Source organism: Penicillium cinerascens (assembly GCF_028974065.1).
Source record: "Penicillium cinerascens strain IBT 15544 chromosome Unknown scaffold_4_segment0_segment1, whole genome shotgun sequence".
In the NCBI taxonomy this organism is placed as follows: domain Eukaryota; kingdom Fungi; phylum Ascomycota; class Eurotiomycetes; order Eurotiales; family Aspergillaceae; genus Penicillium; species Penicillium cinerascens.
This window is the reverse complement of record NW_026695298.1, coordinates 1,799,746-1,820,930: the sequence shown is the minus strand read 5'-3', so window position 1 is coordinate 1,820,930 and position 21,185 is coordinate 1,799,746. Positions and strand designations below refer to the sequence as shown.

At 52.7% G+C, this 21,185-nt stretch overlaps 10 protein-coding genes across 10 annotated transcripts; 5 read left to right on the top strand and 5 right to left on the bottom strand.

The window, feature by feature from the left end:
* Window positions 1-46: 46 nt before the first annotated feature.
* On the top strand, window positions 47-2,554 carry N7498_009773 (LIM domain protein; the record flags this gene model as incomplete). Its single annotated transcript, XM_058456829.1, has 3 exons — window positions 47-125; window positions 282-2,167; window positions 2,228-2,554. 3 exons carry the CDS (start codon window positions 47-49, stop codon window positions 2,552-2,554), a joined length of 2,292 nt encoding a protein of 763 aa, XP_058303728.1.
* Window positions 2,555-2,815: 261 nt separating this feature from the next.
* Window positions 2,816-3,985, bottom strand: trm8 (tRNA (guanine46-N7)-methyltransferase; the record flags this gene model as incomplete). The annotated part of the gene is made up of 3 exons (XM_058456828.1): window positions 2,816-3,474; window positions 3,532-3,719; window positions 3,819-3,985. 3 exons carry the CDS (start codon window positions 3,983-3,985, stop codon window positions 2,816-2,818), a joined length of 1,014 nt encoding a protein of 337 aa, XP_058303727.1.
* A 222-nt stretch (window positions 3,986-4,207) lies between these two features.
* N7498_009771 (ESCRT-II subunit protein VPS25) lies at window positions 4,208-4,831 on the top strand (the record flags this gene model as incomplete). Its single annotated transcript, XM_058456827.1, has 2 exons — window positions 4,208-4,670; window positions 4,719-4,831. The coding sequence occupies 2 exons, from the start codon at window positions 4,208-4,210 to the stop codon at window positions 4,829-4,831; spliced, it is 576 nt and encodes a 191-aa protein (XP_058303726.1).
* Window positions 4,832-5,546: 715 nt separating this feature from the next.
* On the bottom strand, window positions 5,547-6,975 carry N7498_009770 (UPF0075 domain protein; the record flags this gene model as incomplete). The annotated part of the gene is made up of 2 exons (XM_058456826.1): window positions 5,547-6,785; window positions 6,844-6,975. 2 exons carry the CDS (start codon window positions 6,973-6,975, stop codon window positions 5,547-5,549), a joined length of 1,371 nt encoding a protein of 456 aa, XP_058303725.1.
* Window positions 6,976-8,064: 1,089 nt separating this feature from the next.
* Window positions 8,065-9,915, top strand: N7498_009769 (MFS transporter; the record flags this gene model as incomplete). The annotated part of the gene is made up of 5 exons (XM_058456825.1): window positions 8,065-8,244; window positions 8,311-8,372; window positions 8,433-8,809; window positions 8,924-9,532; window positions 9,593-9,915. The coding sequence occupies 5 exons, from the start codon at window positions 8,065-8,067 to the stop codon at window positions 9,913-9,915; spliced, it is 1,551 nt and encodes a 516-aa protein (XP_058303724.1).
* Window positions 9,916-10,300: 385 nt separating this feature from the next.
* Window positions 10,301-13,060, bottom strand: N7498_009768 (uncharacterized protein; the record flags this gene model as incomplete). The annotated part of the gene is made up of 4 exons (XM_058456824.1): window positions 10,301-10,960; window positions 11,011-12,427; window positions 12,478-12,914; window positions 12,968-13,060. 4 exons carry the CDS (start codon window positions 13,058-13,060, stop codon window positions 10,301-10,303), a joined length of 2,607 nt encoding a protein of 868 aa, XP_058303723.1.
* Window positions 13,061-13,610: 550 nt separating this feature from the next.
* Window positions 13,611-15,117, top strand: N7498_009767 (putative toxin biosynthesis protein; the record flags this gene model as incomplete). Its single annotated transcript, XM_058456823.1, has 4 exons — window positions 13,611-13,802; window positions 13,888-14,026; window positions 14,076-14,184; window positions 14,238-15,117. The coding sequence occupies 4 exons, from the start codon at window positions 13,611-13,613 to the stop codon at window positions 15,115-15,117; spliced, it is 1,320 nt and encodes a 439-aa protein (XP_058303722.1).
* A 597-nt stretch (window positions 15,118-15,714) lies between these two features.
* On the bottom strand, window positions 15,715-16,878 carry N7498_009766 (ceramidase; the record flags this gene model as incomplete). The annotated part of the gene is made up of 4 exons (XM_058456822.1): window positions 15,715-15,898; window positions 15,961-16,466; window positions 16,510-16,728; window positions 16,792-16,878. 4 exons carry the CDS (start codon window positions 16,876-16,878, stop codon window positions 15,715-15,717), a joined length of 996 nt encoding a protein of 331 aa, XP_058303721.1.
* Window positions 16,879-17,532: 654 nt separating this feature from the next.
* On the top strand, window positions 17,533-18,577 carry N7498_009765 (putative mitochondrial carrier protein; the record flags this gene model as incomplete). Its single annotated transcript, XM_058456821.1, has 2 exons — window positions 17,533-17,584; window positions 17,646-18,577. The coding sequence occupies 2 exons, from the start codon at window positions 17,533-17,535 to the stop codon at window positions 18,575-18,577; spliced, it is 984 nt and encodes a 327-aa protein (XP_058303720.1).
* Window positions 18,578-19,052: 475 nt separating this feature from the next.
* On the bottom strand, window positions 19,053-20,630 carry N7498_009764 (uncharacterized protein; the record flags this gene model as incomplete). Its single annotated transcript, XM_058456820.1, has 3 exons — window positions 19,053-19,262; window positions 19,313-19,378; window positions 19,431-20,630. The coding sequence occupies 3 exons, from the start codon at window positions 20,628-20,630 to the stop codon at window positions 19,053-19,055; spliced, it is 1,476 nt and encodes a 491-aa protein (XP_058303719.1).
* Between the last annotated feature and the right edge of the window lie 555 nt (window positions 20,631-21,185).

The window sequence follows — 21,185 nt, the reverse complement described above, 5'->3', positions numbered from 1 at the left end:
CCCGGTCTCCCTACATTGCTGCTCTCCAAAAAGTAGCAATCCCACGATGCATACACATACCAAACCTCTTGGCCAGCGGAAGGTCTCGCCTCCCGGCCCGACTTTCATGTCGAATGACCAGATGGGTATGCGCTTTGCAATCTCCCTTGCAATTACAACTGTCTAGGGATCCCTGGAACCCAAGATGATCCTGCATTATTCATGATAACGGAACTAACTCACTCTGGATAAAGCAAACTATTTAAAAGACCTACGAACAAACAGACCAAATCGGCCAACAGGATCTCGCCCGATTCCAGGCAGGCCAGCTGCGTCAACACCGAATCTCCAAGATAGCCTTCCTCCCCGTGCAGCATCCGCGCTCTCCACCTACCGACAACCCGACAGTCCTCCCCAGGAGAATCCCCGTTCAGGCAGCGCCATGTCCCACCGTCGCACAACTTCCCAGGTTCCGGGGAGTGGTCCTGCTGGCCGTCCCTTAGTACAGGAACCACGATCGGTTTCTGTTCGCAAGAACATGTTCCCCTCTCAAGTGTTTTCGCATCCTGTGGCCGTGTCTCCAGTCCCGTCTTATCGGGAGAGCCGCCATCGACACCAAGAGAAAGAAGAAGCCCGATCTTTACGCGACGCGTTGCAGGGAATGGACATCCAGGATGACGTGCGTATCCATCATGCTGCTCAGGACGAGGCCACGGAGTTGGTGTGGATGCACCAGAACCCTGGCCAACAATTCAAGAACCCTTTTGCGCCATATCGGAACCCCGATACTAACAGGGACGGGTCTATCCGTTCTCAATCTCGAAAGAGTTCCGAGTCTTCCAACAAGTTCCGTCATTCAGTTGCCTCGATCGAGTCTTCAAGTGGTCCTTCGAGTCCGGAGTTTGCAGACAGCCAAGACGCGAAAGAGCGAAGACGATCATCTCTGGCCGGCAATTTGAAAAAGAACCTCAAGGTTAACTTTGCATTGCCAGGGGAACAGACACCTCAGACCAATGTCGATCCTGGCCACAAGCCTCGAACAGTCAGCGGGGACTCTTCCAAGGGAGTGTTTAGAAACCCCGATGATCACATCTACGAAGAATCCGACTCTCCCATTAAAGAGGCAGCTGAAGTAAAGCCCGACTTCTCCAGGTCTGACTCCTCGGCTCTACAAAACAAGCCGCGTAACGTTCTCCCGCGTGCAACAAAGCCATTGCCTTGGTTGCGTGATCGCAAATCCAACGGTTCCGTGCGAGACAAGATCTCCCAGTTCGATATTCACAAGAACCCTCCCAGCCAATCGCGAAACCCTAGCTACATCAGAAACGCCCCAGCTCCGTCACCGCCTCCCACCCAGGAGCAACCCCCAGTCCCCATGAGAGATGGCAAAGAGATCCGTAGTGGTGATATCCGGGCAGCCACGAGTAAAAAGCTCGCGGATCGAAGCGAGAAGTTGCCCATGCCGTCAGCTGTCAGTGATCGATTCGGGCGGCCGATCGTGAGCTTTGACCCGAAATGGCAACCCAGTGATCAGCCGAAGCCCGTTCGCCAGAACTCAGCTGGCCGTGATTCTGCATCGCCGGCTCCCGCGCCAGCTCCTCCAGTGCCCAGCATTGAGATTGCCGCTCCCAGCATTGAGGTGTCGGAGCCGCAACCGGCTTCGATTCCAGTGATCAGCGTCCCGGACATCAAGGAACCCACAATCTCGGAGTTCAGCGAGCCTACTCAGCAGCCAAACAAGTCCTCAAGGCCCTTGCCGCCTGCAACCGGCCACCGACACGCACCACCAAGAAGACAGGCACAAGATCCACAGAACCGCACGTACACCCCGTATACTCGGTCTGGCGTTCCGACTGCCAGCTGCAAGTCATGCTCCCACGGAATCTCCGGAAAGATCGTGACCGCCGGTGGATGCAGGTTCCACCCGGAATGCTTCGTTTGTTTCCACTGTCACACTGCTCTCGAATGCGTTGCCTTCTATCAGGAACCCGAGGCCAACCGTGCCGAGAGACTCGCGAACGCACCGGAGGAGGACAACGGTGTGCCCCGGTTTTACTGCCATCTGGATTTCCACGAAATGTTCAGCCCCCGCTGCAAGAGCTGCAAAACCCCCATCGAAGGCGAAGTGGTGGTCGCGTGCGGTGCTGAATGGCACGTCGGCCACTTTTTCTGCGCCGAGTGTGGTGATGTATGTTCCAGTCCCTTTCGGCTCGAGAGAGACCACTTTGCTAACCATTATTCACAATAGCCCTTCAACTCTCAAACGCCCTTCGTTGAGAAAGACGGTTTTGCATGGTGTCTCCAATGCTATTCCCGTCGAACCGCTCCACGCTGTTTGGGCTGCAAGCAGCACGTTTTGGACGACGTTGTCATCACCGCCGTCGGTGGCCAATGGCATGAGAGCTGCTTTGCCTGCCACGAATGTGGTGATGGCTTCGGACCCGAGGGACGATTCTTCATACGCGAAGGTGAGCCGAAGCGCACAGCCAAGGGCCGTATCATCGGCGGACCTGTACAGCTGGCTATTTGCGAGCGGTGCGAAGGAATCCGGCTCAAGGCGCCGGGTATGTGTTAGGCTCTGTTTATCTTTCAAGACTGCATGCCATGTTATGAATTTACTGCATGATGACCTACTGACATTTGATTTCGGGGTTTTTGGTTTTCGCTTCTACACGTGTGTTTTTATCTCATCCATTGGTGTTCTAGATTGTGACTTCATGAGCAAGCGCGGGTTTAAGTTAGCATTCGTGGTATTTTCAATGCACGATAGAGATTTCGGGGAAACGCCTATACACCGGGGGGATCTTTTTGAATGCATGTAAGCAGCAATACGCTCTCAAGCCCATTCGGGATCTGCCTTGCGTCTGAACACCGCCACGTACTTGTTACCCTTGTTACGGGTAACCTTCTTCGACTCCTCCGTCTCAAACTTCATAACTCGCACGCAAGGATCAGCCTCCAATTCCTCGTCGGGAACTCGCTCCCAGAGATCCTTAATCCCACCAGCCTTCCGCTCAGCTTCTCCGTCCTGATCAGTTCCGTACTGGAAGTGCCGCAACACCCAATGGTGATATTCCTCCACGTCGGTAATGGTATACAACAATCCACCAGGCCGCAACACGTAGGCGTATTCAGCATTCAGAGATTCGGAAATAATGCGCATCTTGTGCTTGCGCGCTTTGAAATGCGGATCCGGGAAGCAGATAAAGATCTTGGAGAGCTGGTGGTGGCCGAAGAAGTTGGGAAGGAACTTCATCGTGTTGCTCCGGATTCCGGCGACGTTCTCATAGTTGCCGGGGATAATGGAGCTCATGGTGCCGGCCTCATCAGCCTGTTGACCTCCGACATTTGCCTCCTCGGCGGCTTTCTTCACCTCGGCGAGAGCTGCCTCTGAGTTTTGGGATGCGGCGGCGGCCTTCAGTCTGTGTTGCTGGGCGCGTAATGCTTGAATCCGGGAGGTGACGAATTCCAACACTGAGATACGGATTTCCATACCTGCAATGATGTAAGCATTTCTCAATGACTAGAGAGGAAGAGAAAAGTAGTACGTACCGACCATCAAAGTCTCAGGTAACAATGGTGCCAGCCCAATGAGCAATCCTCCGAATCCACACCCAATGTCCACGACCTCGACATCCTTTGTCAGCTTGCGCGCACCGGCGAGATTTATTTGGGACGAATCGTTGTCCACGAAGGCAGGATAGTGTGGAGACCAGTCCATGTGCGCCGGGGAGAGGGGACTGTCCAAGAGAGGCTAATTAGCTCAAGTGTCCCAGTGTAGTCCAATTCGTCTACAAATCTGGGAATAGGTATTCCCATCACAGTAGAGAAGCACGTACTATTCAAGTTTGTGATCCGAGAAGGGATTCGCATGCGCGCGCTGGCGGAAGAATCTCTTCTGCGGCAGCTTCACTTCGACGTCGCCATGGCCAACGGCTTGCTGTGCTGCAAGCTCACGGCGGTATTCTTCGCGCTTCTGGCGCTTGATGGGCGGAGGAGTGGTCATATTGAGTGGATTGAATGCAAGGTAAAGTAGTGGAGTTCAAGTCAACTCGAGAATAATTTGCGCCCCCACCTCCGATTGGCTCCGCCCGAGCTCTGCTTATCGTCATCTTCAATTCCATCGCAACTTCAACTTCAACTCCGGCTTCGAACTAACACCTCTTCTCTCCTTCTCTCACCCTCTCTTATACATGTGTCATATAGGTCATCCAGCATCTCCATGACGATGGCAACGACCACCCCGGCCCCATTTCCATTCCCCGCAACCTACAACTTCCCACCTTTCTTTACCCCGCAACCCAACACCAACACCCGCCACTCTCAGCTCCAAAAATGGTCCTCCTTAATCCAAGCCTGGTGCCGCCATCACCGCCAATACCGACTCTCCCTAATCGAAGCCATCGACACCCCGCTCTTCCACAATTCGCAGCTGCGGAAACGGCTAGATCTGCGCGAGGCCCGCGCCGTAATCGACTGGATGGCCAAGAGCGAGAGTCAAGGCGGCGATGGGCGCGCGGAGTGGATCGAGGCACCAGGGAACCAGGCACCTAAGACCGTGGCGTGGATCTGGTGGAGGAGGCCGGAGGAGTGGGCGGATGTCATTGCGGATTGGGTTGAGGGGACTGGGCAACGGGGGGTTGTTTTGACGGTTTATGAATTGATACAAGGGGATGCGAGTGCTTCGCAAGGTATGTTTTACTTTGGGGCCTTGGTTTGGGATATGCTGACGATTTTAGAATTCCATGGGATGGACAACGACGCCATGCTCAAGGCGTTGAATGTCCTTGTCAAGCGCGGCAAGGCGCAGGTCTTCGGTGGTGAAGGCCAGGAAGGTGTCAAGTTCTTCTAGATGTGCAGTGCTTGATATAACCATGGCTATTTGTGGCAAAACCGCTCGGTCTCTAACATTTACAAGTAGAATGTGAGGACCTGTGAGATTGACGCCGAAAATGGCCGCGTCTGAGGCCAACGGCGGCCATCTTTCCCCCACTACTCAGATGGTGAGCGATGTTGTCAAGCAAGTTGCCATTTGACAACATCACGCGCACGCTCGAGACGGCTATAACAGAATTGATTATAAAATGCAACAAATTGGCTACGAAAATGCCAATATAATGCATCAGGAAGCCGTGATGGAGACCGGTGTTGACTATCAAGTAATACCGAGCGGCGACAACTCCTGTCTCTGATGATGAACCTCCTTCGTTGCCCAGTGCCCTGCAAGAAAATATGGAGCAGCCTGAGAGATATGACGTCTTAAGCGCAACAATAGACAAATCAATGTCCAATCATGGAAAAAATTAAAGGTGTTCCCATCTACACTCCTCATCGTAAGGGAATACTTGAAGAACATACTGCTTCTTGCTTGGGTAATATCAAATGGGTGGACAGCCTATAAGGTAACTGAAAACAGACAAGCAACAACCCATGCACCTTCCCATCTTTGGTGGAACTGGATGCCTAAATTTGGCCAAAGGGTGATATCCTTCATACTTATCGAACTCCTACCAGTCTTTCAACTCCATGTAACAATTTCCATTGATGACCTTTGTATCTAGGTTTTACTACCATTTATTATTAAAGACCTTTCCCTCGACAATGTTGATCATGTCTTTAACCGGATGAAGCTTTCTCCCTCTGCCACCAAAGAGCATACCCTTCTGCATCACCCGTCGGTAATTTCCCCCGGGGGATATTTTCCCAAGCACGTATTCTCTTCTGGTTTCGACTTGTGCTGGGACAAGTATTGACCGCCCCACCACAGCTTCCATACCCTGCCAGGCAAATGTAATCGCCTCCTTGGCATTCCCAGGAATACCGGCTTCGTCCAGCAATACAATTCGGGTGTTTGGATAGCTTTTTTGGATGAAATCTGTGATGTTGGGATTGAAGGCCCCTCCACCGCACATGAAAATCTCATCGATATCTTGAGATGGCGCAAAGCGTCGGTAATGATCCACGATCGATTGCGCAGTGATTCGAGTAATGGTTGCCACAACATCATCCGGTGACAACCCCTTCTTCTGCCCCTTTGCAATGAGATCGAAGGCTAAAGTATCCCGGAAATCTTCGCGGCCGGTTGTTTTTGGGGGTTCCAGTCCGAAGTATCGGTGTGTCAAGAATTCATCCACGAGTTCCTGGTTTACTCGGCCGCGCTTTCCCATTTCACCATCCTTATCGTATTCCTGCTCGCCATTGGTATAGTGTCGAACTGCTGCATCTATATAGACGTTTCCGGGCCCAGTATCGAAGTCAAAGCACTCATCCACGCCTCCCTGGCTGTCAGGTGGTATAAAACAGACATTGGCAATCCCGCCAATATTCTGACACGCACGAAGCTTGGTAGGATGGTGCAACAAAAGAGCATCAAAAAATGCAATAAGCGGGGCCCCTTGACGTCCAGCAGCTACATCGCTGATCCGAAAATCGGATACCGTTGTAATTCCCGTCCGAGCTGCCAGAACTGCGCCTTCCGCCATACTGAGAGTAGTCCTGACTTGGTTCTCATTCGGCATGGAAAGATGCCATATCGTCAGCCCGTGAGATCCGAGGACGTCGATGCCGGATTTGTCAATACCATGCTTAGTGGTAAATTCCTCCACGGCCATCGCGAAAGCCTCGCCGAGAATAACGTTGATCTCGGCAATCTCTTCGGGCGATGTCGAATTATGCAAAATCATATTCATCACCCGTCTCTTGATTCGCTGGTCAAGAGGAGTCTCGTCATACTTCAAGAGTTCAAAAGTCACCGGACCGGAAGGGTCCTGCTGGCGAAACCGACAAAGTGCGCAGTCAATGCCGTCCTAAATTGCGGTCAGAGGTTAGGTGTCTCCAGGGTGTTTGCTTAAGAGCTAGGCTTACCATAGAGGTGCCGCTGTTCAGCCCCAGGACCGTCAAGTCCAGTGCAGGCCCTTCGAGGTTGAAGGGATCACTCCGGGTTCCGTGTGGTCCATCTGTCTGTCCGTTCGAGGCAGAGTTGGAAGAGATTGCCATTTGAGAAATACTCGGCCTCGGACTCGAGCTTCAAGTCAGAACGTACTAATCGGGAGACAATTCTATAATAAAAGTTTCACTGGTGTGCGTCTAGGGACGTTAAAGAAGATGACTCAAGTTGACGATGAATACTAGCACCAGACACATTCATTTACGGCAATCAAGTCTCCGAGCCGGCGGGGACAACACCCACTGCGAGTCAGGTAGGTGGTATCCGATGGACTTCACCGTTGCAATCAGTGGCGAGATCATCGGCCTTCTCGGTGGAGCTCCTCCCCGGAAGTTGTCCACATTCGTCCATCGGGGTGGAATACTTCGTATGGCCGAAAGTGAGAACAGGCGTCGTGATTTTCGGACAAGAGACTTATTCTAACTATTACATGGATGTTTTGATTGGCACTTGGTGAGCCAGGAAAGATGTGTGTTGGGCTGAAAGTGATGATGGCCGAGAGCTTCTCTTGGGCTTGTTGGCCAATTCTACCACACGACAGGGAGGGAGCAGCCAGTGGTCCAGAAAAGGGAAACTAGGCCAACCCCTGCAAAAAGCACTTAAAAGCCGCTTTAGAGTTCAAATCCCGCCTCTTGGCGCCTCAAAGGATTCAGCTTAACAATTGCATGGTTCATCAGAGTGCAGGATATCCAGAACCTGTGGGATGAGAGAATTCTTATTTGCAAATCTAATCCATTATACTTGAGCTTCTGAATTTCTAGCCCACTGCTGGTTATCGGCCGCGATTCATTCGAATCTGCTATACTCTGTAGATAGTTTGGAGACCAATCGCTAAAATGGATACGCGGCTAAGGCTTATCACACACGCCCCCACCCCAAGGTCCCGTCACCGGAGGTCGGTATACCCAGATAGGCGGAAAGTCCAGTGTTTCTCCATTCATTGTTCTGAAAAGATAAGGGAAGGAGTTGGCCGATCTCCCACGGTTACATCTATGGAGATTTTAGAGGTCATGGGACCATATAGTATATTAGCGCGACACTCGTGCAGGGACAGGTAGCCCTAGACTAGCCAAATTTTTCATCTTCAGGACTGATCAAAGAATCCCTATAACACGTTATCTTTCTTGCTACATTTCTCCATGTCTGGAGAAGTCCCCGTCACGATGGACAGCCCCCAGAAGGGCTATATCAACGATGAGGAGAGGAATGTAGAATCGAAGTCGGAGGATTTAGCTCCCGAGAGCATCAATCAGCGGCAAGAGATCCTGGCTCTGGACCTCGATCCTGCGTTGGGTAGGAAGATGCACCTTGTGAACAATGTTCGTGATGATCACATACGTGGAGGTCAAGCTCCGAGGATTCCTTTAACTAATTTATATACACAGACCCTGGACGAGATTGGTTGGACACCATATCACTGGAAATTGTTCTTTCTTAATGGCTTCGGGTAAGATTTACCATTTCCTGTATATATTCTAAACATATCACCACACTAAACTTATAAAAGATATGCCGTGGACGCTTTGCAACTTTCACTCCAAGGGATCATCGCCACCCAGGTAGTCTATGAATTTCAGCCTTCTTACAAAAAGGGCCTCACAATCGCAGTGTACATCGGGATGCTTGTCGGTGCCCTATTTTGGGGCTTTAGCGCTGACATCATCGGACGGAGAATCGCTTTCAATGTGTCACTCTTCATCTGTGCGGTTTTCACCATCGTCGCCGGCGCAGCTCCCGACTGGGTCTCGCTTGGATTCTTCATCGCCCTCTCAGCATTCGGTGCTGGTGGAAATCTGGTTCTCGACACTACAGTCTTCTTGGAATATTTACCCTCTAACAAGCAATGGCTTGTAATCTGGCTTGCTGCTTGGTGGGGAGTTGGCTGTACGATCGCAGGGTTGGTTGCTTGGGGTTTTATGCGTCAGTCCCTACTGCCTAACATTCTGACATGAATAATCCTAATACCTGAGTATATTGCTGATGTGAGGCAATCTATAGCCAATTACAGCTGTTCCGACCCAACTACGGCACCATTTACACCCTGCACCAAGGCCAACAACAGCGGTTGGAGGTACCTGATGTTCACCATGGGAGCAATGATATTCGCCATGAGTCTTGCACGAGTCACAATTATCCATCTTAAGGAAACTCCAAAATTCCTCCTCGGGCAAGGCGGGGATGCCAAAGTGGTCGAGAATTTCCAAGAGTTGGCATCGATATACGACCGGCCATGTTCCCTTACCGTGGAGCAACTCGAGGCATGTGGTACCATCAGCTCTGCTCACTCAAAGTCTAGATTCTCCATCGGCGAATTTTGGATCCATATCAGAAGTTTATTCATGACGAAAGAGCTGGCCTTCACGACTCTTCTCATCTGGTTGTCGTGGTCCATGATTGGGCTTGCGTACCCCTTGTTCAATGTATTCTTGCCGTCGTATCTTGCAAGCCGTGGTATTGAGTTCGGGGTCACCAGCACATATGAGACTTGGAGAAATTACGCTTTAGTCCAAGTCTGTGGTATCTTTGGACCCATGCTCGGTGGTCACATGGCAAATTGGCGGCGCTTAGGGCGTCGTTATACGATGATTATTGGTGCTGTTCTTACCAGTAAGTACTCCATCCTCTAAACTTCATTTTTCCGTCATCGACACTAATAAATATCGGTAGTGGCCTTTTTCTTTGCCTACTCTCAGGTTACTTCTCAGGTTGAGAATATCACGTACAGCTGCATCATATCTTTTACTCTGGAGATATACTACGGTGCACTGTATGGATATACTGCCGAGGTACTACCATCTGCTCATAGAGCGACGGGAAATGGCATCGCAGTGGCTTTTTGCCGGCTTATGGGTGTGATGTCTGCTATTATTGCTACCGTTGCAAACACAGCAACTACAGGTCCCATTTTTATATGTGGTGCACTGTATGGCGGTCTTGCTATTTGTGCATTCCTATTTCCATTTGAACCATATGGTACACGAGCCTCTTAGATCCGAGTTTCCTGGAGGCGAAGGTTCTTTATTGATGGGTCAGGTATGTATGGCATCTAACTCTCCCGGAAAGGGATTGATTGGAAGGTGACAGAATTTGGGTTCCATGTGTACTATATACTGGCAGCCTATGTTTTCTCCTGTCAGATGCAATGCACGAGTCAAACTCACTGCTACAAAGAAAAGGGGCCAAGTGGGACGGAGAAATGAAAGTTGAATGGCGAGGTCGGTTCTATAATATGGAGGAGACGGAGGGAAAGGTTACGTGACGGCGTATTGGGGCGCCAAACCCAAGCAGTAAAATAACCGCAAAAGAGAATTCACAGGTCCTTGTTTTACATGCCCAATTGCTAAACCTGAGAAATTACCGGAGACGGTTTCATGCCTACTCTTCTTCCTTTCCGACCATCTCCTCGGACAGCTCGTACTCATCGGCGGCACGCAGCTCCTGTGACATGGCCATGTCGAGCAACCAGTCCACCCGCACGATCCTTGGGGCCCGCTTGACATCGCCAGCTAATTGGCGGAATCGGGGCCAAAGTCGTGCGTGCTTGGACTCTGCACTGCTTAGGAGGAAGACTTCGTTGCGGCCAGAATCATCACCATCCATCTCACTGTCTTCGTCGTCGCTCTCCTCACGTCGAGAATTGTTGGCCAGTGCAAGACGGCCACGGAAGAGCAGACACTCTCCGCCGTTGGCTTCCACAATTGACTTGAAAGCATCGAAGCCACCCCGGATGTCCTCAACGCAATAGACACGGAAACCGCGCAGAAGCTTGTTCTTGTTCTTCTTTGCCCTAATTGAAGCCTTGGCGAGAGAGAATTGGAACTTCGTCTCGGCCGCCTTGTCCACCAGTGGGAAATCGACAGGGTCGAGAAGCTCATCCTTCTTGAGACACTGGTCGACAAAGTCGGTGCTGACAATCATCGGCCCATAAGCCAAAGCATTGACGAACTTTGTGGTACGCAGAATTGTTGGCGCGGCCAGATGAGTGCATCGACGGGCGTCTTGGACCACCATAATACCAAGATCTCGAAGGGTTCGCTTTTGGAATTGTTAGCATAGATCTTGCATATTGCATGGCGTTGCCTTACTTTATCAGCATCTTCTTTCTTCTCATTCCCCTTTCCAACCCACTTTTGGTAGCCAGTAATCATCAAGTGCATCGAGATAGGTGGCCGGGACTTCTTTTGCCGCTTAGGCTCCGTAGCTTGTTCGTTATCACTCTTTCCCTCGTCGGCTTCAACCGAGCGGCGCTTCTTGGGGTTCTCCTTGGGGTTCTCCTTGGGGTTCTCGGACACCCGACCCTCGTCAGACTTGCGTCTACCACCGTAAATCACACCACCGACGCGCTTTCTTTCTTTTTCGTACAAAGCAAGATCTGGGGCGTATTCATGAAGCTTGGCGGTAGCGGCTTCCTTAGATTTGCGACTGCTACCTGTTGAGGGGGTCTCGTTCTCTTTGTCGTCGGGGATCAGCCGAGACCGTGCGGGAGTTTGAAGTTTATTGTTGTCTGAAGGCTGGCGGGAAGTCTTTCCCTTTGCTTGCGGCGTGCCATGAGTGGTCTCAGGGACGTTACTTTCCTCCTTGCGCGGCTTATCGGCAGGAGGCTTCATTGCCGTCGTGTTCTGGTCTTTATCTTGCATGGCGGGGCGCGGGCCTGAGGGCTCAGTATCTTCAGAGGAATAAAAAATATTTTCAAGAACTTGAGGGTCGAGCATCTTCTGTCCCGCAATGTCACCCAAGTTGGTTCGCGAGGGAAAGTGGTTGTAGCGCGGCGCCGACACGGGTTGCAACTTCCATGCAGCGTAGCTGTCCTCCAACCACAAATGGTTGACAACTTGGAGACCCCATTCTCTTGCCGCGCTGCACTTCTCACTGTTTCCATGTGCAGTGATCAGGTGTGTGTTCTCCTGCTTCAATGTCTTGGTGCATTGAGCACCGGCTGCCTCGATCAGGTTCTCGAGGTAGATTCTAGCCTCGCCAACGTAGTTGGAAAGACTGATCTTCAGCCCCTGGAAGCCGGGAATCGGGGTGCGTGAAACTGGGTAGAACAAAAGACGACTCAGTGGCCTTGTGTACTCGTTGAATGTCATTAGATGGAAAAGCCACGCCAGGTTTCCAACAACCTTGTCCAGTCGCGATGCCGTCCGATACACAAAACCATCTCGGAACCGACAGACAAGCCAATTCGCGTCGTTAACATTTCCTGTCACGGTGGCACCGCCTTGCTTGAGGACCGCCTCAATGGACTCAAGCAGGCGCGAACCGATTCCGAGATCCGGAGACAGCATGATGCATTTGCCTTCAAAGACACCCGGCCCATCTCCATTTCGTGACGCACCGTTCAAGGTCGGCATGGCAGATGGGTCCGCAGTTGAAGCACCCGCTAGGCCCTTATTTTCGTTCGACTTGATCGGATCATCGGGGCCGGCACGCAAAATCTCGGGATCCGGAAGAGTGTACGGTCTTTCATTGATACGTTGGCCGAGTTTCAGGCAGTCGTCAAACCTACATCTCGTCAACGGGAGTGCTTTGGAGGGATCTGAAGCAAGACTCACCAATGAGGGAGCACAATCTTCACGCGCATCTTCTTCACTTGCACCAGACGTGCCTTGTCTGAGTCGGCTGTCAAGTCTACCAGGTGAGTGACCGTGCCAGTCATTCGAGAGCTATAGAGGCCACCCTTGGCCAGGACTCCCCCGATAATCGCATCCTTGTCTCCCTCGGGGATGTCACCGCAGGTGACCACCACATCGTTCAAAAAAAGACGCGGATCGGGGCTGTGCTGGCGAGGATTGGCAATCTTGCGCTTGGCCAGGGAGACGTGTACCCAAGATGGTTTGACCACCGGGATGAAAGTCTTGCAGGCGAGGTCGTAGGCGAGGAAGTTGATGGTATTCGACACTATATGGGTACATTCGATTGTATCGTTATTATCGGGGCTGGTTTGATGGATGGATGGTTCGCCGCCGTATTCTTCAATCACTGCTGCGAGCTGATTCGCGTCTGTTAGTCGCAAGTTTCGCGTTTCGTGGGAGTAATACATACCTGCTCAGCGGTTTCCAGGGGGAGGTCATTGGAACAGACGATGCAGACGCGGCACTGCTCGAATAGCCTATGGTCCTCATCCGAATGCGCCATAGCGAGGTGTGATATCAATACAAGTCAGTGGGGAACAAACTTGCGACGCGTTGCGCGTGAGCCTCGACGCCCGGTCACGTGGGTGACCGCGGGGATATGCGCAGCACTTTGACTCGTTTTGGCTTCTTCCACTGTGCATAAAAAGTGAATCTATGAGTTCCAGCTAGTATCTCGATTCTCCCATTTCAACAAATAATCAATATATTGACGTGCATATCGGCGTGGATATTTCCGGGGACAAATCGGCCAGTCCTATCTTCTATCTCTTAGAGTAATTAGATATTTCGAGGCCCATTTAGTAGCGGGTTACCAAAACCAAAGGACCTTTTTCTCTACTATCGGTATTCCACCAAATGCGTTATCCCGAAAGACATGAGGAAACTATGGAAGGTAGATGGGAGTATAGTAATCAACGCGGTGGGACCGGCAGTTGGGTCGGCGCGCAGTGCCACTCGGCGAGTCCAAGGGCCTCGGCTCATCCTCGCCGCGGTCTCCATCCTTTATTACTCCGCGCGGAGACGGATGTCTTCCCCGTACTTCAACAACAACCATGTCGTCGCCATTTCGCATTGTCGAGCATGTCGTGGAATCCCAGTATATCCGCGAATACCCTGGCGCCACGGCCAATGAGCAGGAAGAACCCTTGAAACTGGCCGTGAAACAATACATTCCCCTCGACAACCCCAATCCCCAACCCGGCGATGTGACGATCCTCGCGGCACACGCCAATGGGTTTCCCAAAGTATGTTATTCTGAATTAAACTCTGTCTGTTTAATCGCATGTAATATGCGCCTATCATGAAACCCATGTCTAATACCTGGGGTAGGAACTATACGAACCTCTCTGGGAGGAAATCCACGCTCGATCCAAAGAAGTCGGATTCCGCATTCGAAGCATCTGGATGGCCGATGTAGCTTGGGAAGGAGAAAGCAGCGTGCTCAATGAAGATTCCCTAGGCAACGACCGTAGGTGAACCCGTCCGCGTTGCGAACCGGTATACTAACAAGCAACCAGCAAGCTGGTTCGACCACCCGCGCGATCTCCTCCATCTAGTCAACGTCAAACGGACAGAAATGCCCCGACCAATCGTTGGCATCGGACACAGTATGGGTGGTGCGCACCTGTTAGTACCCGACTGCAACCACATTGATCAAATCCATCACTAACGCTGTGTAGTACACAATTAAGCTTGATGCACCCCCGACTGTTGCATACCCTGGTGCTACTCGATCCGGTCGTACAGCGTCAAACCACTCAGCTGGACGGCTTCAGTCTCCGCGAGAACAAACGCCTCATCGCAAAGACCACTCAGCTCTCCACCCACCGCCGTGACATTTGGCCTTCGCGCCAGGCTGCCGCCGAGGGCTTCAAGCGTAGTCCCTTCTATCAAGCATGGGATCCCCGCGTGCTAGACCGCTGGGTAGAGTACGGGCTCCGCGATCTCCCCACGGCTATCCACCCGCTCGACGGCAAACCCGTCGATGCGAAGAACCCGCCTGTCACATTGCGTACCCCGCTCCATCAGGAAGTCTTCACCTTCTCACGGCCCAACTACAACCATGTCCCTGGAAGCGGCAAGGCCATCAACCGGGTAACGCATCCAGATCTCGATGAAACCCACCCAGACTCGTATCCGTTCTACCGGCCTGAGCCGGTGCGGATTTTCTCACAGCTGCCGCACCTCCGTCCGAGTGTGCTATATGTCTTTGCAGGCAAGTCCTATATGTGTATGCCTCATATGCGAGCCGATAAGCTCGCCAACACGGGTACGGGTCTCGGTGGTAGTGGCGGTGTTGCAGCGGGTCGAGTGCGTGAGGTCTTCCTCGAGGACTTTGGTCACTTACTGGCCCAGGAAGCTGTAAATGAGTGTGCTGATGCGGCGGTCTGCTGGTTGGCCCCGGAACTGCGGCGCTGGCGGGACGAGGAGGAGAGCTTCCGGTCTGTGTGGCATAAGAAGTCCAAGCTCGAGAAGCAGACGGTTGATGCAGAGTGGTTGAAGCATGTCCCAGCGCCAGCGCGTCGGCCTAAGAAGGCGGAGCCTGGGTCGAAGCTGTGAGATTAGACCTGAGCTCTTTGTAGATACGTCAGCTCTCTTGGGTTTGATCGTCTGTCTTGGAAAGCCGGGCAGTGTGGACTGCCTTCATACTCGGCGTTGGAACCACGGCATAGATTACGTGCAGATACAAGATTAGAGACGAGTTTCGTACCCAAGGATATCTTTGTGTTTCTATTTTCATCGTAAAATAACCAAACGAAGTGGGTAACTCATACGAAGTCCAAAGCACCAAAAGGATATCAGCAACACCACATATCTATAGCAACAACCTTACGCCACACGTTCCCTCTTGCACGCCATTGGGGGTTCTGAGTATGCACGAGGCACGAGGCATACCTATAGCCAGCTAGGATTTTCCGTCACCGGGACGAATCGTATCAATAGCACCGAAGTGGGGGCATTCCAAGAAGCCCCTCAACCGGACTAAAAAGCCAAAAGAAGGAGAGAGAATTAGACATAGGAAGTGAAGTCTATTCCGTATTGAGTATCAGAAAGTCATATTTTTGGCAAGTCGAGGTTGCCAATCACGAGAGCACTGATACCATCCGGGCCTAGACTATGAGGGGCATATTGGCCGCACGTTGCTGCCTAAGTAGTTTAGGTGGACTTCTTGTCTCTGGCCACCCCGTTTTCGGACCCCGGGGTTGTACGGATCACCTCGGGAATGTGCCAGAAGTGAGCCCAGCGCAGGTGGTACTCATCCTGGCGTTGGTTCAGGCAGTGCCGAAGCCAGATGCCCCAAACGATGTATAGGTATGCACCAATGCCAGTCATGATGTGCCTGAGAAATATCAAGGTTAGCGGGTTGGTCCGGAAGTGAGTGATGGACAAGGGCAAACATACCACCAACCGTGCCCCTCCAGGAAAATACCCCACGGCAAGCCAACGGTCCTGCGCAACCGGCGGATCTGCGAACAGAACTGGTTGTCCAAGTTCCAGATCAAGAAGCCGCCGAGGAACATGCTCAGCCCGTAAGTAACCATGAACCACATCGTCTTGAGGATCTTGGTGTCGCGCACGTTCTCGTAATGCTGGCGCTCCTTGGTGGGAACCTTCTCGCCATTTCTCTGGCGTTCCAATCGGTCTTCCTCGCGCGATCGGCGCCATTTGGGCCGCAGAGTAACCTCCATGGTGTGCATGCTGCGAAACACCACTACGAAAGTCAAGATGGCGTAGGCATTTTGGTGGAACACGGGGTCCTGGAGATAATGGTAATAGAGCGTGATGAAGACGGCCAGACTGAGTAGACTAATGGCCAGGACTAGACGCACGCCGGTAGGGCGGGAGTAGGAGAACGAGGCATAGCACATCAGACAGGTGGTGTAGATCATGGAGAGCTCGTCGACCAGCTGCATGGGGTCTGTACGTGCGCATTCAACTGTCAGTGTGTACTCGCGACCAGGATAAAGTGTCGAAAGACTTGCATTTGAGGGTGGAATGAAACAGGAAGCTGCCGGTGCCGACGATCAGGTATCCAAGTAGGGCAACCAGAAAGACCTGGTCATGTCCATTGCGACGACAGCTGATGATACCCTTGATGCCCAGCCACATAAACAGCAGGTTGGTCAGGGAGTTGACAATCTCGGCGGCGTAGACGGTGGCATAGTAGTCCTAGGTAGGAGATGTCAGAGCCGTCAGAGCCAATCTTCCCGTAAGGCGCCAACAATAACATACCTCCTCGCACCAGTTGAGAGTGGAAGTGACAGGACTCCAGAATCCAGCCTTAGCAGGCGGATACGGGATGAAGGGCAGAGACCACATTTCGAGGGTCGTAGGTGTTGTGAGGAGGAAAGAAGGTGAATCACAAGGTAGAAGGTGACGTCGATTACACACGCCGCGATTGGCGTCCATTGATTGGCTCCCCGTGCGCCCCCGCGAGATTCCGGAGTCGGTTGTTTTCAGTCTTTTCTTTGTTTTTGGCTGTTTTTTTTTTTTTTGTTTTCTATTTTTGGGGTATTTTTTATTACTAAATGTGAAAACAGCTAGAAACCCGTGTTAGTGCGTTCGATGGCAACCTAATTACTATGTAGTTTTTGAATGCGGCTGAACCCGACTTGACAGGTCAGTCTTATCGCCGAGGCTCCAAGCGCGGATCCGATGACTTCACCACCGGGTTCCTGTCTCACTACCACACCCCAATATCGCGACGCCGCAACAACACTGCTGCATACACATTCTCGTCCGGTCAGGAACTGTTGATCTTGTGAATGCAGAACGCCTCATTCCATCGCCAATTGTGATCGGCCTAGGGCGGCAATTGTCTCGGTTTTGTGCCTGCATGCGGTGAATCACGAAAAACTTCCATTCCGACGCCAACCGCGACTCCCATGAGAGTTCGATCTGGTATCGAACCTCCCATCCATCTAGATCCTTGGGTGGCCACAGTCTCTGGTTGATCCCATGGTCTCGGGCGCCATGTCGAACAATGGCACATTAGCGGTGCCCGCGAAGACGGGCACCTCCACATGTATGCACGGCATCCGCGTCTGCAAAGCACCACCAGCCTGGCTAACATCTCCGCTCGGCAGCATCCAAAACAATATTCCACTTCTCCGCCGGCCTCTGCTCTGGCCTCACATCTTCCATCCTCCTCCAGCCCGCCGATCTCCTCAAGACCCGTGTCCAACAATCCAAACAATCTCTCCTCCCGACCCTCAAAGCTATCCTATCCTCCCCACATCCAATCCGCGGGCTATGGCGTGGTACACTCCCATCCGCTTTGCGAACCGGCTTCGGGTCCGCTCTCTACTTCACCAGCCTCAACGCCCTGCGCCAAACAGTCGCCCAGGCCAATACCCCCATCGTGCTCGCCGGAACAACCGCACCTAAATCCTCCTCCGCCCTCCCCAAACTCTCCAACTCCGCCAACCTAGCCACGGGTGCCGTCGCCCGTGTTGCCGCGGGCTTCGTGATGATGCCCGTGACCGTACTCAAAGTGCGCTACGAGTCCGATTACTACGCCTATCGCAGTCTCCTAGGCGCAGGCCGCGACATTGTACGCACCGAGGGCATGCGTGGGCTCTTCGCAGGCTTCGGTGCCACCGCCGCACGAGATGCCCCTTATGCCGGTCTCTACGTCCTCTTCTACGAGCAGCTGAAGCGCCGTTTGGCCATAATGACCAGCAAGGGCACCGGCAGCGACGGGACACCTCTGGCGGCTGTCTCATCCTCGTCTATCAATTTCGGCTCGGGTGCATTAGCGGCCGGCTTGGCTACAGCCATCACCAACCCATTCGACGCGGTGAAAACCCGTCTGCAGCTCATGCCCGCCAAGTATGGAAATATGGTACGAGCCACACGCCTGATGATCCACGAGGATGGGATGCGCAGTCTCTTTGGCGGGCTCGGTCTGCGTATGGCTCGCAAGGCACTGAGCTCGGCGCTGGCATGGACCGTCTACGAAGAGTTGATCTTGCAGGCCGAGAAGCGGTGGGCGGCCAAGCACGAGATGAGCCTGTAGACTCTTGCTCATAGCCGGAACATTCTACTTCTTGTATTAATAGCTTATAATCTCCGGTGTCCAAATGCGGGGTCCGCGTCTGCAGACGCACACGCACACGCCTTGCATCCGGTCAGGTCGCCACAGTTAACGGTTGCTTAGAGTCGAGCTGCAGTCCATCCAAGATCTGTTGCTCAAATTCATCTACGGCGCAGGATTCTAGTCTGGGCAAGATACACTTTATGAACGATTGGTCAATGGATAAATAGAAACAAACGAAGCCGCATATATGATGCGACATGACAAAAGGCAGAAAGGGGTCATCAAACTCGTGTCTCGTTACTGTCCCACCCTTTAGTGACATGCAGCTTCGAAATCTCAACTCAAAAGGAAAAAGCACAATTTCAAAGGCATATTTCGGGTCTCGTGGCAGATCATAGACACCAACATAATGGCAGTATCGGAAAGAAATATCTACGATCTTGAAAGCGCCAGCTCATGCGAAAATGCGCATCCGCCGGCTGGGACTCTTCTTTCGCACCAGGTACATCTTGTCCTTGTTGCGGTCGTTGACCTTGAGCTCGGTGGTAGAACTGGAGGTCTCTGTGATCACCTTGCCCTCGCGCAGGCGTCGCGAGTGCGCGAAGAGTTCTTCTTGGAAGTCTTCGGTGACCCAGCGCTTGATGATGATATAGTTGGTGTCGTGCTGGAAGGGAGTTAGCACGGTGTAGATATAGAGGGTTTGGCAAGACTTACCTCGTCCCAGTCCCAGGGCAGATTGAAAGCCATCAAAGTCTCGGGGAGAAGGTGTTTGCGGTGGACCTGGATGCACGTTAGTGAGAGTCGATTGAATTATACAAAGAGAAAGACATACCTTGATCCATGTGGTCTTCTTTGTCTCTTCGAATTCGATCTTCTTCTCGTCCTTCCTCTCTTCCCTCTTTTTCCTCCTCAAGATCTCCTCGATCTCCTCTTCGGAGTAACCAAACTCAACACACAGTCGCTCGCGGAACTCCTTATCCCTCTTCTCCGCTTCTTCCTTCTTCTTCTGTGCAATGCGCTCCTGTTCGAGTTTCCACTCCTCGACGGCGGCAGCCTTCATAGCAATTTCCTTTTTCCTCTTTTCCTCAGCCTCAATTGCCTTGCGAGCCTCTTCCGCAAGGATTTCCTTCTTGAGATGCTCCCGCTCCTCCTCCTCCTCCTTCTGCTTCTGAAGCTCCTTCAGCTTCTGTTCCTTGAGCTCAAGTTTCAATCTCTCCCGCTCCCTATCCTCCTCCTGCTGGCGCTGAATCTCTTTCAACTTCTCCTCCCGCAGCTTAGCCTTCAACTCCTCTCGATCAGCAGCCTCCTTCTCCGCCTCCTCAAACTTCCTCAGCCGCCATTGGCGTTCCGCTTGCCGTCGCTCCTCCTCTGAACGGTTCTTCCGTTCATATCGCTGCAGCCGGCGCAGTCGATCACTGATCTCCTCCTCATAGAACTCCTCTTCGTCCCGCAGCAGTCGCGACTCACGGGGCTGGTGACCGTGTTCGCGCGGCGACGCGCTCTTCTCGCGGGTCTTCTGAAGCTCGCGCTCCAGACGCTCGATCTCCTGCTGGTGCTTGAAGATCTCCAGATCCTGATGGATGTCATGCTTCTCAAGCATATGCTGGTTCATAGCGAGCTCGTAGTCGCGGTGGTAGGGGGAGGGTTCACGGGAGACGCCGCTAGCAGCACGCCGCCGTGACAAGTGCACGATTTCCTCGTCCGAGTCCTCCTCGTACTTTTGCTGCACCCGTCGTGACTTGTTGGTTTTGGTGTTGTTTGTGCGCTGAGCCTGCTCGTTCACGATCATCACCGCCGGGACGTCATCGCGATCGCGCGGCCGGCGCCCACCCGTCGATGCCGATCGGTAGACTCGCGTGGCCTGCTGCACTGGCGCCAGGAAGGTCTCTTTTGCCACGTCTGGGTGGCGGTGGCGGGAGCTGGAGCGATGGTGGATGGAAGTGCGGCCGTTGCGGCCGCGCATGGACATGTCGGTCTCGGAGAAGTCGGACTCCTCCGACTCTCCGTCGAAGCGGAAGCGTGTATGAGGCATTTCGGGCGAGTGATCGATGAATGAGACTCGTGGATGTTCAAATGAGGAGTGGCGGTCACGTTGTCGGCCCTGGGCGGGGGCAGGCCTGAGCACCACGAGAAGTAGAGGTGAAAGAGGGGGAACAAGAGGAGGGAGAAAAGAAAAGTAAGAAAATAAGCCCACGAGGCACTAGCGTGCAGAAGACAGTCTCGCCCAAATGCCAATACGAGTAGTGCTTATCGGATCAGCGTTCAGCTGAGGGCGGGGGAGGGGTAGTGGGTTACTCGGGAAAAGAAGGTGGGAGAAGCGCTCGCGGGTATTCGATCTATTTATTGCAGCAAGATCTGGCAGGGACAGGGCTGGGCCCGTTAGGGCATAAAGAGCAAAAGGAAATGAAAAGGTTCAGCCGCAAGGATCATCGCCGTGCCACTCGTACGCTGCATTCCATGCCACTATACTCATGCTTCCACTCCACTCGCCTTGCGTGATGCGATGAACACTATCTCGATATCTATACACCTGCACACCTGGCCCTCCGGTACACACACGCACATATCCATCGTCCTCCTTCCAAGA